The 12,894-nt window shown below is 34.8% G+C and overlaps 1 protein-coding gene across 4 annotated transcripts in view; it reads right to left on the bottom strand.

Moving 5' to 3' along the window:
- Positions 1–12,894, bottom strand: part of TFG (trafficking from ER to golgi regulator) — a 31,696-nt gene that overhangs the window by 4,239 nt on the left and 14,563 nt on the right. For 2 of the 4 annotated variants that reach the window (XM_025282921.3, XM_006058747.4), the window contains exons 5-7: positions 9,713–9,880; positions 5,821–5,961; positions 149–247 (exon numbers count right to left, since the gene is read on the bottom strand). In XM_025282921.3, the coding sequence (XP_025138706.1) occupies positions 149–247; positions 5,821–5,961; positions 9,713–9,880 (408 nt within the window). The remainder of the gene's footprint in view (positions 1–148; positions 248–5,820; positions 5,962–9,712; positions 9,881–12,894) is intronic. The other 2 variants (XM_025282931.3, XM_006058748.4) reach the window with 1 other exon arrangement.

The raw sequence follows: 12,894 nt of genomic DNA, 5'->3' as shown, positions 1-12,894 counted from the left end.
GTAAAATATTTATAAATAAATGATACAAATGTTATTCCCCCCCAAAAAATAAATACTTAATACTTACTATAACAAATCAAGGACCCAGGAGGAAGGAATTTTAAGGTTTCATGAATATAGACACAGCTCTCTCTGGGCACCTGCTCACCTGAATACTGAATACCGTACTGCTGCGGCGCCTGGGGGGGCGCCTGTGGCTGCTGAGTGCCATAGCCGGGCTGCTGCGAGTACTGCTGGTACATCTGACCTGGGGATGAGACAGGCAGAGGCAGGTTTAACTCAGCAGAAGAGAAACATCTTTAAGGCACCTTTAATTCTCTCCCCATTCACACACATATACACTCAGAGAACTAAGACACAGATTGTGTTTGTTCCCCTTTAAATATCTATGAAGAAGAGAACAAAGAACAATTTAACAAGTGTGGCAACTCTGCTGTGGATTAACTGTGGAGAACTCTAACTGACATCAAATAATGAGTGGTTACTTCAGAAACTCCAAAAAACAAAGGTTTTCAAACTCAACTGCCAAAAGATATGTACTACTAATGTTCAGTAAAAATCAATAAAGAAAAATGTGAAAAAAGGGACAAATACCATGAATAGCTGCTGTGATTTTCAAACATGTAAGTACTTACTGGTTCACATCTTAAACCTCTCTACACCACTTACAGTTGTTCCAATGGTGGATTTAGCTAGATCTAATGCCTAGAGCAGCAATAAAACTTGCTGTTAATATCTAACTAGCACTTAAATTTTTTAAAAACCTAGCTAGTATTTAAATCTTTAAAGCAACTTTATGTTGCTGATACTTTAAAAATATTCAAATTACCTGCTGTTGCTTATAGCTGATTTACACAGTCGTACAACAGAAACTAACCAGCATTGTAAAGCAATTACCCTCCAATTAAAAATTTTCAAAAAAAGAAAAATTTGCTTATTTTTAAGTTATTAATCCTCTTCCCAAATACAAAAACCGACAAGAAGTTTGTTAAACTTTCTTAACACTTCACGATTTATAGACAACATAAAAAATACTGCAGAAGTTAACCAACTTTTAGACGATACTGCCTTAATCCTAGATTGTATCTCAAAACTAAATTTTGGAACAGAAGTGACAAGGATCTGATACAGAAATATGATAAAGGGAGGAAATACATGTAGCATTTGACAATGGGTTCTAATTCTTACAAAACAGAAGTATTAACTGTACAATACAAAAATGAGCAAAGAACATGCAATAAATATATGAAGGGAAAAAAGTCAACCTCATTAGCGGTCCCTATTTCAGGTATAAAAAAGAATAAGCAACTTACCTGGGGTCTATGCATCATAGCTAGTAAGAACCATCACCAAAACCCAGGCATAACTCTAGACTGCTATTCAAGGAGTTTTATACATGTTATCGCATTTAATACAAATATTAACTTAGGTATCATCAAAAAGTCTGTGATTAAAGCTCCATATAGTAGACTGCTGCCAAGGAGCCCAGAAACTCCCAACTCAAAATTTTAAGTCAAATCATTTTCCTCAATAAAAAATAACAGGTACTACAACTCTTCTTGAAGCAAGTGTTCCATTTTTTTCTTAATTTGCTTCAAACTCCTTGTAAAAATGCCCTGGGGATTAAACACTATCTTAACAAAGTATTTCTCTTACTTATTTTAAACACACTTCCTTCAAGTCCAAAATGGAACTCTCATTCTCTGTCACAGTATTCTGAAAATTAAGAAGTCTGTGTTCAGTTGTAAATGAGGAGGAACAACTTTACCTAATTGAAGGAGAAAGCTACAGGATATATTAAGTGAAAAAGCAAGGTGCCAACATAGTTCACAGTAAGCTTATGATTGGGGGGGGGGAATATATATATATATATATATAAGCTATGTTTTGTGCATTGTATTTTCAGAATCAATGATAGAAAAAAGTAAAAGCAATAAAACATATTACCTAGGAGAAAGAGAATAGGATGAAGCAAAGAGTAATGGTGAGGATTCTGGGACTATATTTGTGACACAGATTGGTAGTCAGCCTCTGTAATGACCCTCAATGACTCCTGCACAGGTATAGTATAAGATAATGGGTTGGTATCCTCATATTTTTAGAAATTAGAAAGATTAACACCACAATACCAAAAAATGGCAAACAACAAGCAATAAATACATGTGTATTCATTCTCATGTGTAGTCCCCTCACATTGAATCAGGCTGACCTATATATATACCATTAGGACCTGGCATGCTGAAGTCCATGGGGTCACAAAGAGTTGGACAGGACTGGGCGACAGAACAACATATACCATTAGAATACATGAAATGATGTTGACATTTCTGAGGACAAGTTGAGAAAGACAAATATCTCCTTTTACTCTGTCTTGACCACTGGCTCTGGTGGAAGTTCCCGTGTCATGAAGTCACCCAGGCAGCCCATGAGATCCATTTGGTGAGGAAATGAAGTCTCTTGCCAACAACCGTATGAAGGAGTCATCTTGAGATATGAATTCTTCAGTTCAATTAACTTCAGATGACTGTAACCTCACAAAAAACCCTTAACCAAAACCTTCAAGCTAAGCTTCTCCCAGATCCTTGATTCTGAAACTGTGAGATCATAATTTTTTGCTGTTTTAAGTATCTATGTTTTAGCATAAACTGTTATACAGCACGTTCACATATATAGTTTTGACTTTAGAAACATGTAGGGTAGACAGCAATTAAAAAAATAAAAGACTTAAGACACCTAATTAAATGAAAAATGTGAACCTTGGGAGACCCTTAATTTGAAAAAGCCCCCAAATGTAACAAAGTAACTATGAGACAACTATGGAAATTCAAATATAGTATATGCTGACATTAGGAATCACTTAATCACTTAAACCATAATGAAAAAGAATATATACATGTATAAAGGAGTGACTTTGCTGTATAGCAGAAATACAACATTGTAAATCAACCATACTTCAATAAAATATTTTTAAAAAGAACCATAATATTGTTAGGTAAATAGTGACATGGTGGTGACATTAAAAAGAAAAGAATATCATTTAGACATGCATACTGAAATGGCTGAGTGAAAAGCTGAGGGGGATGCAGGACAAGCAAGATGCAATGTTAAAATATTATGCTACATGAAAGAAACATGAAGAGTTATCTTTACTTTTGTATGTTTCAAAACATACAAATTTTATAATTTACATAATAAAAGCTACTTATCCATTATATTGGCATATGATTTTACAGATTTCAGTTATATCTTTGTTATCTTTTTGCTTGTCAAACAGCAATACTTTCTAGTCTTTGTTGACTTTTAAGTGCTCTTCTCTGTATCCTCACTACTTTATTGTGTTTTTTGGCAACTACTCAAGTCACATAGTTTTCCAGTAACAGAAGCACTTGCTTCACTGAAAAAAGATAATACTGTCCATTTTGTTTCTTTTCATGATGCTTAACATTTTGTTGATCCTTTTAAATGAACAATATATTAAGACTTAAATCCTTAGGAAAAAAATTTACAAATCCAAGATCCCTCTTATGGAATTTAAATAACTCAGAATTATTTATTTTAGATTATTATTTCACATTCTAAGAGATTTCTATGTTAATTATTAGTAATAGATATGTACTTCTGTTGGTTATTCTGCTCAAAGCATAACCAGCAGCTGATCTAACTAAATGGTGATACCAGGAACTCATTATATATTTTGCATATGTCCAAAGGTATTCATTAAAGTAGCATATTAACCATGATATGCTATATGTGTTGTGAAGTGTTTCAAATCAGTCACACTCCAGATTTCCAATATGTAGTATGAAAACCAGAATGTTTTTAATAATGATTACATGCTAATACACTGGATATGAGATTAAATGAAATATATAACAAAAATTAATTTTACCATTAAATATTTTTAAATGCGGCTAATCGAAAATTTAAAATCATATATAGCTTCCATATATAGAGTCGGACACGACTGAGCGACTTCACTTTCACTTTTCACTTTCATGTATTGGAGAAGGAAATGGCAACCCACTCCAGTGTTCTTGCCTGGAGAATCCCAGGGATGGGGGAGCCTCGTGGGCTGCCGTCTATGGGGTCGCACAGAGTCAGACATGACTGAAGTGACTTAGCAGCAGTAGCATAGCTTCCACAGTATTTCTTTTGGACACCAATGATCTAGAGATTCACCTCTAAAATGCTAATCTATTGACTGATGTCACATTAGTAACTATACAATTTTTTCTACTGTAAGTTTTAATGTACACTAAAAAGTAACAGCTTTAAGAAGGCATATAATTAATGCCACAATATGGTGTCAATCTGATGACTCTGGAAAGGGAACTTGGTTGCTGGGTGTCAGAAGTGGGAGACAGCATTTTCCAATTTCCACTGTATATCCTTTTATATTTTAAAAATGTACCTATTTGAAAATAAACTTTCAATTAAGATAAACCCTTGAAAGAATAATTTGAAATATTATTAGCAGATCCTTAAATCCCTTTCCTTTATAAGTGAACAGCAAACATTATTTGGTACAATTACCCTTCCAACTGCCATCCTACAGCCGTATACATGGCTTAAAATGGGGTTGCTTTTTTCTTTTTCAAAGATGTTAGTTCACCTGATATAGCCATTAAACTCCCATCATATCCAAACTCTGCTTTTCCCTGTTTCAGACACATCTGCTTCAGTTCTAACTGGGTCCAGTTCTGGCAGCTGCACCTTGGTACAAAAGAAAAGACTAGGACTAAAGTTGGTTGAGAAGAGGCTTCAACAATAAGAAAATTCTTCCCAAACTACTCATTTCTCAGCAAAATGCCACCTGCTGGTTCCTATCACTACCATTCATCCAATTCATCCAACGGGACAAATCTAAAAGTACCCAAAATAATTAAGAATCTATGACAAAAGTGCCCCTTCATTTAAGGCTGTTTTGGGAGATTTACTTAACTTGACTGATAAACTCAGTCACTTGCTTCTGGTGCTGAAAATACATCCTATCACACTACCTGACCCCTTTATACAGATAGAGCACCACCTGGTGACCTTTAAAGTAAAATATGGGGCTTTAAAAGGCCTAACATGCACAGGCAAATCAAAGAAAGACTATCTGACCATCTAGAAGGAACCCTAAATCAGTAAGCCTGAGGGCATGTTCTGCAGCGCTTCCAAGGGTTTCAATGAGGCACCTCAGTATCTGCTATGCTGCACTTGCAATTTCCTTCAACAACAGCAATGACCCCTTACTTGTTTAACGACTGAGCCTTTTTTTACATTCTGTTTCATTTAGGACTTAAGACATTCTCTGAAAACCACTGATTCGGTTCACTTTTCTGTGGGAGAATATCAAAACCCAGAGAGATTAAACTGCTCATCTGAGGACATGACATTTAGAGAGGAAAAAGTCTGATTTAAAATACACTGCTTTTTCTATAAAAGACTTATTGCTAACTACATAAAAATATAAAGGGCTATTTATCTTTAGAAAAAAAAACTGAAGTGATGCTTTACCTTTGTTTTTTAAATCTTTTTAAATTACAAAAATAATACACAGTTGCAAGAGGGGAGGGGAGAAGGAAATAAAATAGAACCTAAAAATTATGCCTTATACTTTGTTTTTTTTTTTTCTTTTCATATTCAGAAGCATACCTGACATTGTTCTATTCAGTTTTTTAACCCAAAACCATACTACATCAGTACGTCAAAAATACTGACAATTGTGTTCACAGCATGAATGAACATGTAAGCTTTTCACCATTACCAAAAATGTCATAATAAACATTTCTGCACATGTACCTTTCCGCACATGTGCCGTAAGCTCTATTTTACCTTCACTCTGACCTGCTTGAGTCTGAGCTCCTGTATATGGTGGCTGCTGTGGCTGAACTCCTGGTGGGTGAGCTGCGGAGGAGGAGGAAGCAATGCTGTCGGGAGTTCCTGACCGGTCTTCTGCAGGAGCACTGGGAGGCCCTGGGTGGTCATGAAAAGTCAGCTCAGTTTCTAATACAAGATCTGTCCCCAACAAGCTCAATTAGTAAATTTGGTTAAGAGACTAAAAGTAAAGTACTACAGAATAAGCATAACCCAAAGGCAGCCTCCTAAACTGATGTGTGTATATATACTTTTTTCCTTTGCTCCAATCTCACAAGAATCCAAAGCTACGACTAGAAATCCTTCCCTATAGAGCGGAGTGCTACATTCCTGAGTCTTAAACTCACCTCTGCACTACAAAATATCCACCCCTTTATACAATCCTATTCATTCCCCCAAGTGATCATTAATTGCCATTTCTTCCACAGTTCCAGTTTTACATATCTAAAACATTCCTTAAATAGTCCTCCATACTTCTAGTGAGCCTTCTTCACTCAAAAATACTTTTCTCCACTTGTGAACTTCTATAGAGTATACTTCTATTAAGACTTTACCAACTTCCACTCTGCATTTCTAAACAGAAACGTCTTCCCTCTTAGACTAGGAGTTCTTTTGGCCAGGCACCTTTCTGATTCTGTCTCACAAAGTCTACCTCTTAATATATACATGGAACCACTCAAAATTCTTTTAAAATAATGAACAAAGAAGTAAATGGAGAGAATCTGCTGTAGTTCTAATACTATATAATGAGCAAAAAAGACATTCTGAAGACAAAAATTTGCTTCTTTGAGTTCTTTTTGTTTGTGCAATACAGAATAGTATGATTAGAAACACTGGTTTTGGAGCCAGACTGCCTAGGTTCAAATCCCAATGCGGCCACTTAGTAGCTCTGTAAATCCAGGCTTGCTACTTGATCTCTTTCTGTGCTTCAGTTTCCTCATCTGTAACAAAAGCAATACTAATTCCTACTTCATAAGATTACATAAGGATTATGAGTTAATAAGAGCTTATAGCAAGTGCTTATAAAGGTAATTTTATGGGGAGGGGCAAGAGACATAGGGGAATTAAGAGGTCTAAACTACTATATATACAGTAAGTAAGCTATAAGAATATATTATATATCACAGAAAATATAGCCAATATTTTATAATAACCATAAAACATAACCTTTAAAAATTGTAAATCACTATGTTGAACATCTGAAACTTTATATAATATCATAGCATCAGCTATACCTCAACAAAAATATATATTAAAAATAAACATTAAAATATTATTAAAATACATTATATCAATATGGCTAATATAAAATATATTTTAAATGAAAATTTAAAAGTGATTATATAACAAGAACTTATAAAAGTGATTACCACTTAAAAAGCCCTACATAAGTACTTGTTATTAGTAGCAGACTAATTTCCCTGAGGCCAAACCTCTATCCTTTCAACTGGTCTAACCCAAAACTTACTAGCACTGTATCAGGCATACAGTTGGAAGCTGACAATTCAGGTATTCATGAAAACCTAAAACTAGCATAACGGTACTGGTAATGCAAGAAACTGATGAGTGCCAGAGTAAAATGTATGATCACTCCTGTGCAACACCATTTCACTGATATTTATCAACATTAGACAAATACATACACACACATCCCCAAAAAGGGTAACACAGATAACACAAAGAGACTATGTTATTATTCTAAAAAAATATTACTTCAATTCTTTTCTCCCCTGCATGTAAGCTATTAATGTTGCTTATCCTATCATTAATACTTTATCCCTCCTTCCCATGTCTACATTCACTACTGCTACTGAGTTTTTCACATCATAACCCAAGTAAGTACAAAGAACCTTGGCATTTTCTATGTGTAGTTTTTCCTACTTCAATTCAACATACAAAGCTACCAGAAAAATGGCCTTCAAATACAATATGAATCATAGTAATCATATTATTCTGGTCTATATTATATTCTTAATTAAACTTTTAAGCCTAACTTCATATCTAACTATTTACTCCCTCTACCTGGCTTATCTTGAAGTCTAAATATTAAGAAGCTGTAATATTAACTTGTGTTTCAGTTAATCTACAAAAAGTTTCTGTTTTTCAGATAGACCACTTATCTGATGTCTTCTTTTGCCAACAACATACATGATATACAAGTAGCTGTCTTTTCCAGTATGTTACACACACAATTCTCTTTGATAAATAACCCCATAAAAGTCTCAAAGAAAAAGAAAATTAATAGAAAATCCTATTTTTCCAGTTACTGATAATGACAAAGTAAACTGATCAGGTGAAATCTCCCCAAAAATAACAATTTAAAACCCTGGTCAAAAAGAAGAAAATAACTACTTGAAATTACTGGAAGTCAGCCAAATGTTGGCGAACACCAGGAAAGAGTTTACCCTCAGTGGAATTACAATGGGTAAGAACAGCAAACTGTGATCTCTGCAGTTTCAACTGCAGAAAACCAGTGTTAACTTCATCGTTGGCTACATAGCTAGAAATCTGAGGAAAATCCATTCAGGAAGGAACAAGAAGAAATGAGATCTAAAATCTGAAGGTAAGCTCCAAAGCCCGAGCTGACCACAGAATGGTGGAGAGAGGGTGACACCAGGCGGGTACAGAATAAAAAGCAGCATCTAGAGCTGAAAGGACTGAGCAGAGTTGTCAGCTGCTTCACTCTGGGTGAAAACAGGAGTAGTGTGAGTAAATACTAGAGCAACAATAACAAAAAATCCTCACAAGAATCTAAAACAAAATACCTTAATAAATTGAAGAGAAATACAATCTTAACCACCTAAGGGCTTCCTTGGTGTCTCAGATGATGAAGATCTGCCTGCAATGCAGGAGACCCAGGTTTGATCCCTGGGTCAGGAAGATCCCCTGGAGAAGAGAATGGCTACCCAGTTCACTATTCTTGCCTGGGGAATTCCACGGATAGAGGAGCCGGGTGGGTTCGCAGAGTCAGATACGACTGAGTGATTAATACTAAAACAATATTAATGAATGAAAAGGTAAGGAATCTTAACAGAAAAAAAAATTAAAACTATAAAAACAACCAAATGGAAATTCTAGAGCTGAAAGCACAATAAATGAAAGGGAAAATTCACTAGAAAGGTTTAATAGCAGATTGGCAATAGAAGGAAAAACATTAGTGAACTTGAAGAGAGATCAACAGGAATCATTCAATCAGAACACATAGAAAAAAGAGTGAAGAAAAAGGAACCTCAGAAACCCATGGGATAACATCAAGCTCTCCAATGGATGTGTAATGGGAATCCCAAAAGAGAAAAAGCAGAAAAAATGTTGAAGAAATGATGCCCAAAATATACAAAGAAAGCACAGTAAAGACACTGTTTTAAGGTTAAAAACATTCAAATAAAAGCACTTTCTACACTAAACTGTCCAGAACTCTACATTTAAAATTAAATTTCCCTAATTTAAGATCAGAAGAGAGACTAAGCCATCAAACATAATTTAAGTCCAGCAAGAAATCTGAAATAAGATTATAAAATGATTCATTTTTTTTTTTCATATTTTTTAAAAAATAAACCCTCTGAATTCTACTTTTGATAAAATTTACTTGAACCAATCAGAGGTTTATTCTTTAGAGAGGAGCGTTCTACTGACTGAGAGAGGGCACGAGAAAGCTTTGCAGGGAGCTGGAAACTATCTGCATCTTGATCTTGTTGGTGTTTTACATAGCGTATACATACGTAAAGACTTACTAAAATGAACCCTTAAGATCTGAGCACTTCACCATTTGCAAGTTATCTTCTATTAAAGAAGGAAGGGGAAGAAAGGAAGGAGAGGGAGAATAAAGGATGCAAGGAAGGCACTAACTTACCTGAAACCTGATCATCTGTTAAGCCAAACGCTGACATGACATTTTTATTGATTTCATCTTGGTTTTTTAAAGGATCAAAAGCTGACATACTTGCTGCCATAACCTGAGTAGACTGTTTACCAGAAGAATCAGCAGCAGCAGGCTTTTCTTCCCTACCATCCACAGTATCTATAAAAGAAATAACCAAAAACTTGTTTCTATTTTATCTATATTCAATAAGGCCTAAAAAATACATGATAGCGAAATACATATGTGCATAAAGTCTGGAATGGTGAGGGTATCTCTGAGTACAAGATTATAATTTTCCTTTCTTCTTTGTTGCTATTTACACTTTTTTTTTTGTAAAATGGGGGGCAAGGTCAAAAAGAAATGAAAGATAAGTAATAGCTTTTATAAAAAATTATATCTATGTACGTCCTTAAGAATTATCAGATGAGAAAAAAAAAATACAAGCATCTTTACACAGAGAAACATTTTACCGTGCTTTTTGGAGTGCTATGACATATATCCTAGTATCAGACACATACAGTGCACTAATGCTTTATTTTCTAAAAGGATAAAAAGCTTTTTAACTAAAGTTATGATTATCAATTTTTATGCTTTACTTATCTACTGGTTCATTATCTACCAGTACATGGAAACCTCAAGCCAACACATATTTTAATTTACAATGTCTTCCTTTAAAATACTTATTACAGATAAAACATATGTGTCTGAAATGTGCTCAAAATAACATGGGAGGGGTGGAAATGTGTGAGTATAGATGGCATGATACTGTGAGCTGATAACTGGTGAAGCTGTGAGGGTTCATGGGATTCATTATACTATTATGCCTACTTTCATATATATTAAAATTTTTCCATAATAAAATATTTTGCAAAGTAGAATTTTAAACATTAAGAGCAGGAAAAATTTTAAACCACACACTTTTCTTCTAAGGATACTAAGGTTCTAAACACGCATTTATACTACCACCTTGTGAAAGAAAAGAGATTCAAGAATAACACATTTATAAACAGAAACGTGTAATATTAAAAAAATATTACAAATACTTAAGGCCAACACATTAAAAAATATTACAAATAAACTAAACAAGTAAAAAGAAAACTGCTAACCATTTACTGAAGTAACTGATGTTATCAATTCCTTTCTGTTACCAACCAAGTAAATGAGCATTAGATCATCTCTGTGATCATGACCAAAACTGATCTTGTGAAAAAATATTATGAACCAAGTGCACTATAAGCACACACAGGCTTGCAGCTCTTTTATTATCATTCCTCTAGTTACATTAGTATCTCCTAAATCTCAGTAGGAAAACTTTTATAAGTACTCCTTTAAAATGTCTGCCAGTCATCCATCTTCCTCACCAACTTCCCTCCTTCAATTCCAAGACATATCCCAAGAGCATATCACACCAATTTTAGGATTATTTCCCTTCACACTGCTATCTTTCACTACCTATGCATCCTTCCACTTATGGCAAACTAAATTCATCAGGAAACACAATATATACCCACTAGCCTACTACCTGCTCCAGTAGCTACTGCAGAGATACTGCAACAGGTCAATCCAGTACTGAAGGTGACCTGCACATCATCTGTCTCACAGAGGAAAGCAACTGTCCAACAAGTCCACTACAGAGGCAGAGTGCTGAAGGACATAGGTAGCTACATGTTTTGGGTGAGGGCAAGCCATAGGATTCTAAAGAGCTCTGACAGCTCACCAGTACTTTTTTCTGGTGAACTAGACTTTCTGATGTTTCCTAAAGTTTCTGATGCAGCTTATTTTATGTTTTTCGTTACCCCCAACTCCCTTGAGAAGATTATTAAATCAGAGTATGTTCTAAAAGCTTAGGAAACTTCATAAAATGAAGCGGGGTCAAGAGTTAAGCAATCTTTCTAAGTATAGGAGAGGAAACAAAAAAATAAGCTACAACTGTCTATAAAAATAAAACACAGAATGTTATATTCAGTTCATTAGGCAACTCAAGACACAATAACTAGAAGGATGGCCACATAAAGACACAATATATGATATAATTTCCAACATGCAGAGGAGAAACCAATTTTTAACATCTCTTTCATTAACACAGGTGAGAGGTGAACAATAAAACATACGAACACATGGAATTAAACTCATAAAGAAAAGCAGTATGTGGCAAGAAGTAATGAACAGAAAGGCTGTTCCACCAAAACCAAAAAGCTTATAAATCTATAGGTAATTTCTACACAGTACTGGCTCTACTTATTGAATTTTGATCTAAGACTTCCCTGGTGGCTCAGATGGTAGAGCGTCTGTCTACCTGCAATGCAGGAGACCCGGGGTTCAAGCCTCAGGTCGGGAAGATCCCCTGGAGAAGGAAATGGCAACCCACTCCAGTACTCTTGCCTGGAGAATCCCATGGACGGAGGAGCCTGGTAGGCTACCATGGGGTCGCAAAGAGTGGGACACGACTGAGTGACTTCACTTTCTTTCTTTCTTTCATAATACTCTACAGATGCTTCAAGCCCCTAAAATTATATGCAAGTGTTGTTATATCGACATCTATGATTTCTTCTGGGAAAATGGTCAAGGTTTTCATTTTTGTGTGGAGAGACAGGTCAAGAAAAGGCAATATGCTTTAACCTGAATACAAAGGCTTTATCATAAAGAGGCTGGAAAGAGCTCATTGTATCTCCCCAAATCTTTTTAATATGTTCTAAAATCTAGAGGTAGAACTAGAAATTACTAATCAATCACCAAATATTTATCAGGTCATCTACCACTAACACAATTCCATATGGCTGGAGGAAGCAGGAAATGATTGGAAAAGGCATCTTTTTAAACTATAACTATAAATTAAACTCCAAAATTTAGAGTATTTCAGAATCTAAAGGTTACAAGAGATTATACAATGCTACTTTTCCACAAAATCATCTTCTATTAAGCCCTTTATAGCCAGTAATCCAGAATCTATAAAACCTATGAAACTTACATGCAAACACAAAAGTGATTTTTTAAAAGTGTATATTTTTAAAGTGCAACATCTAAGAATATTAAAAGTTGAGAAGGCAAGTTTTTAAAATCTACTTTTAAGCCATATTTAAATTTCAGTCTACATTTACTATTTGGTCCCCAAACTACTTTCAGTTCCAAATTTGTCTAACAGAACATAAATAGTATGCCATATTTATCATAAC

Source organism: Bubalus bubalis, chromosome 1, assembly GCF_019923935.1.
Source record: "Bubalus bubalis isolate 160015118507 breed Murrah chromosome 1, NDDB_SH_1, whole genome shotgun sequence".
NCBI lineage: Eukaryota > Metazoa > Chordata > Mammalia > Artiodactyla > Bovidae > Bubalus > Bubalus bubalis.
The sequence above is the reverse complement of the archived record's forward strand: the minus strand, read 5'-3'. Positions and strand labels throughout refer to the sequence as shown.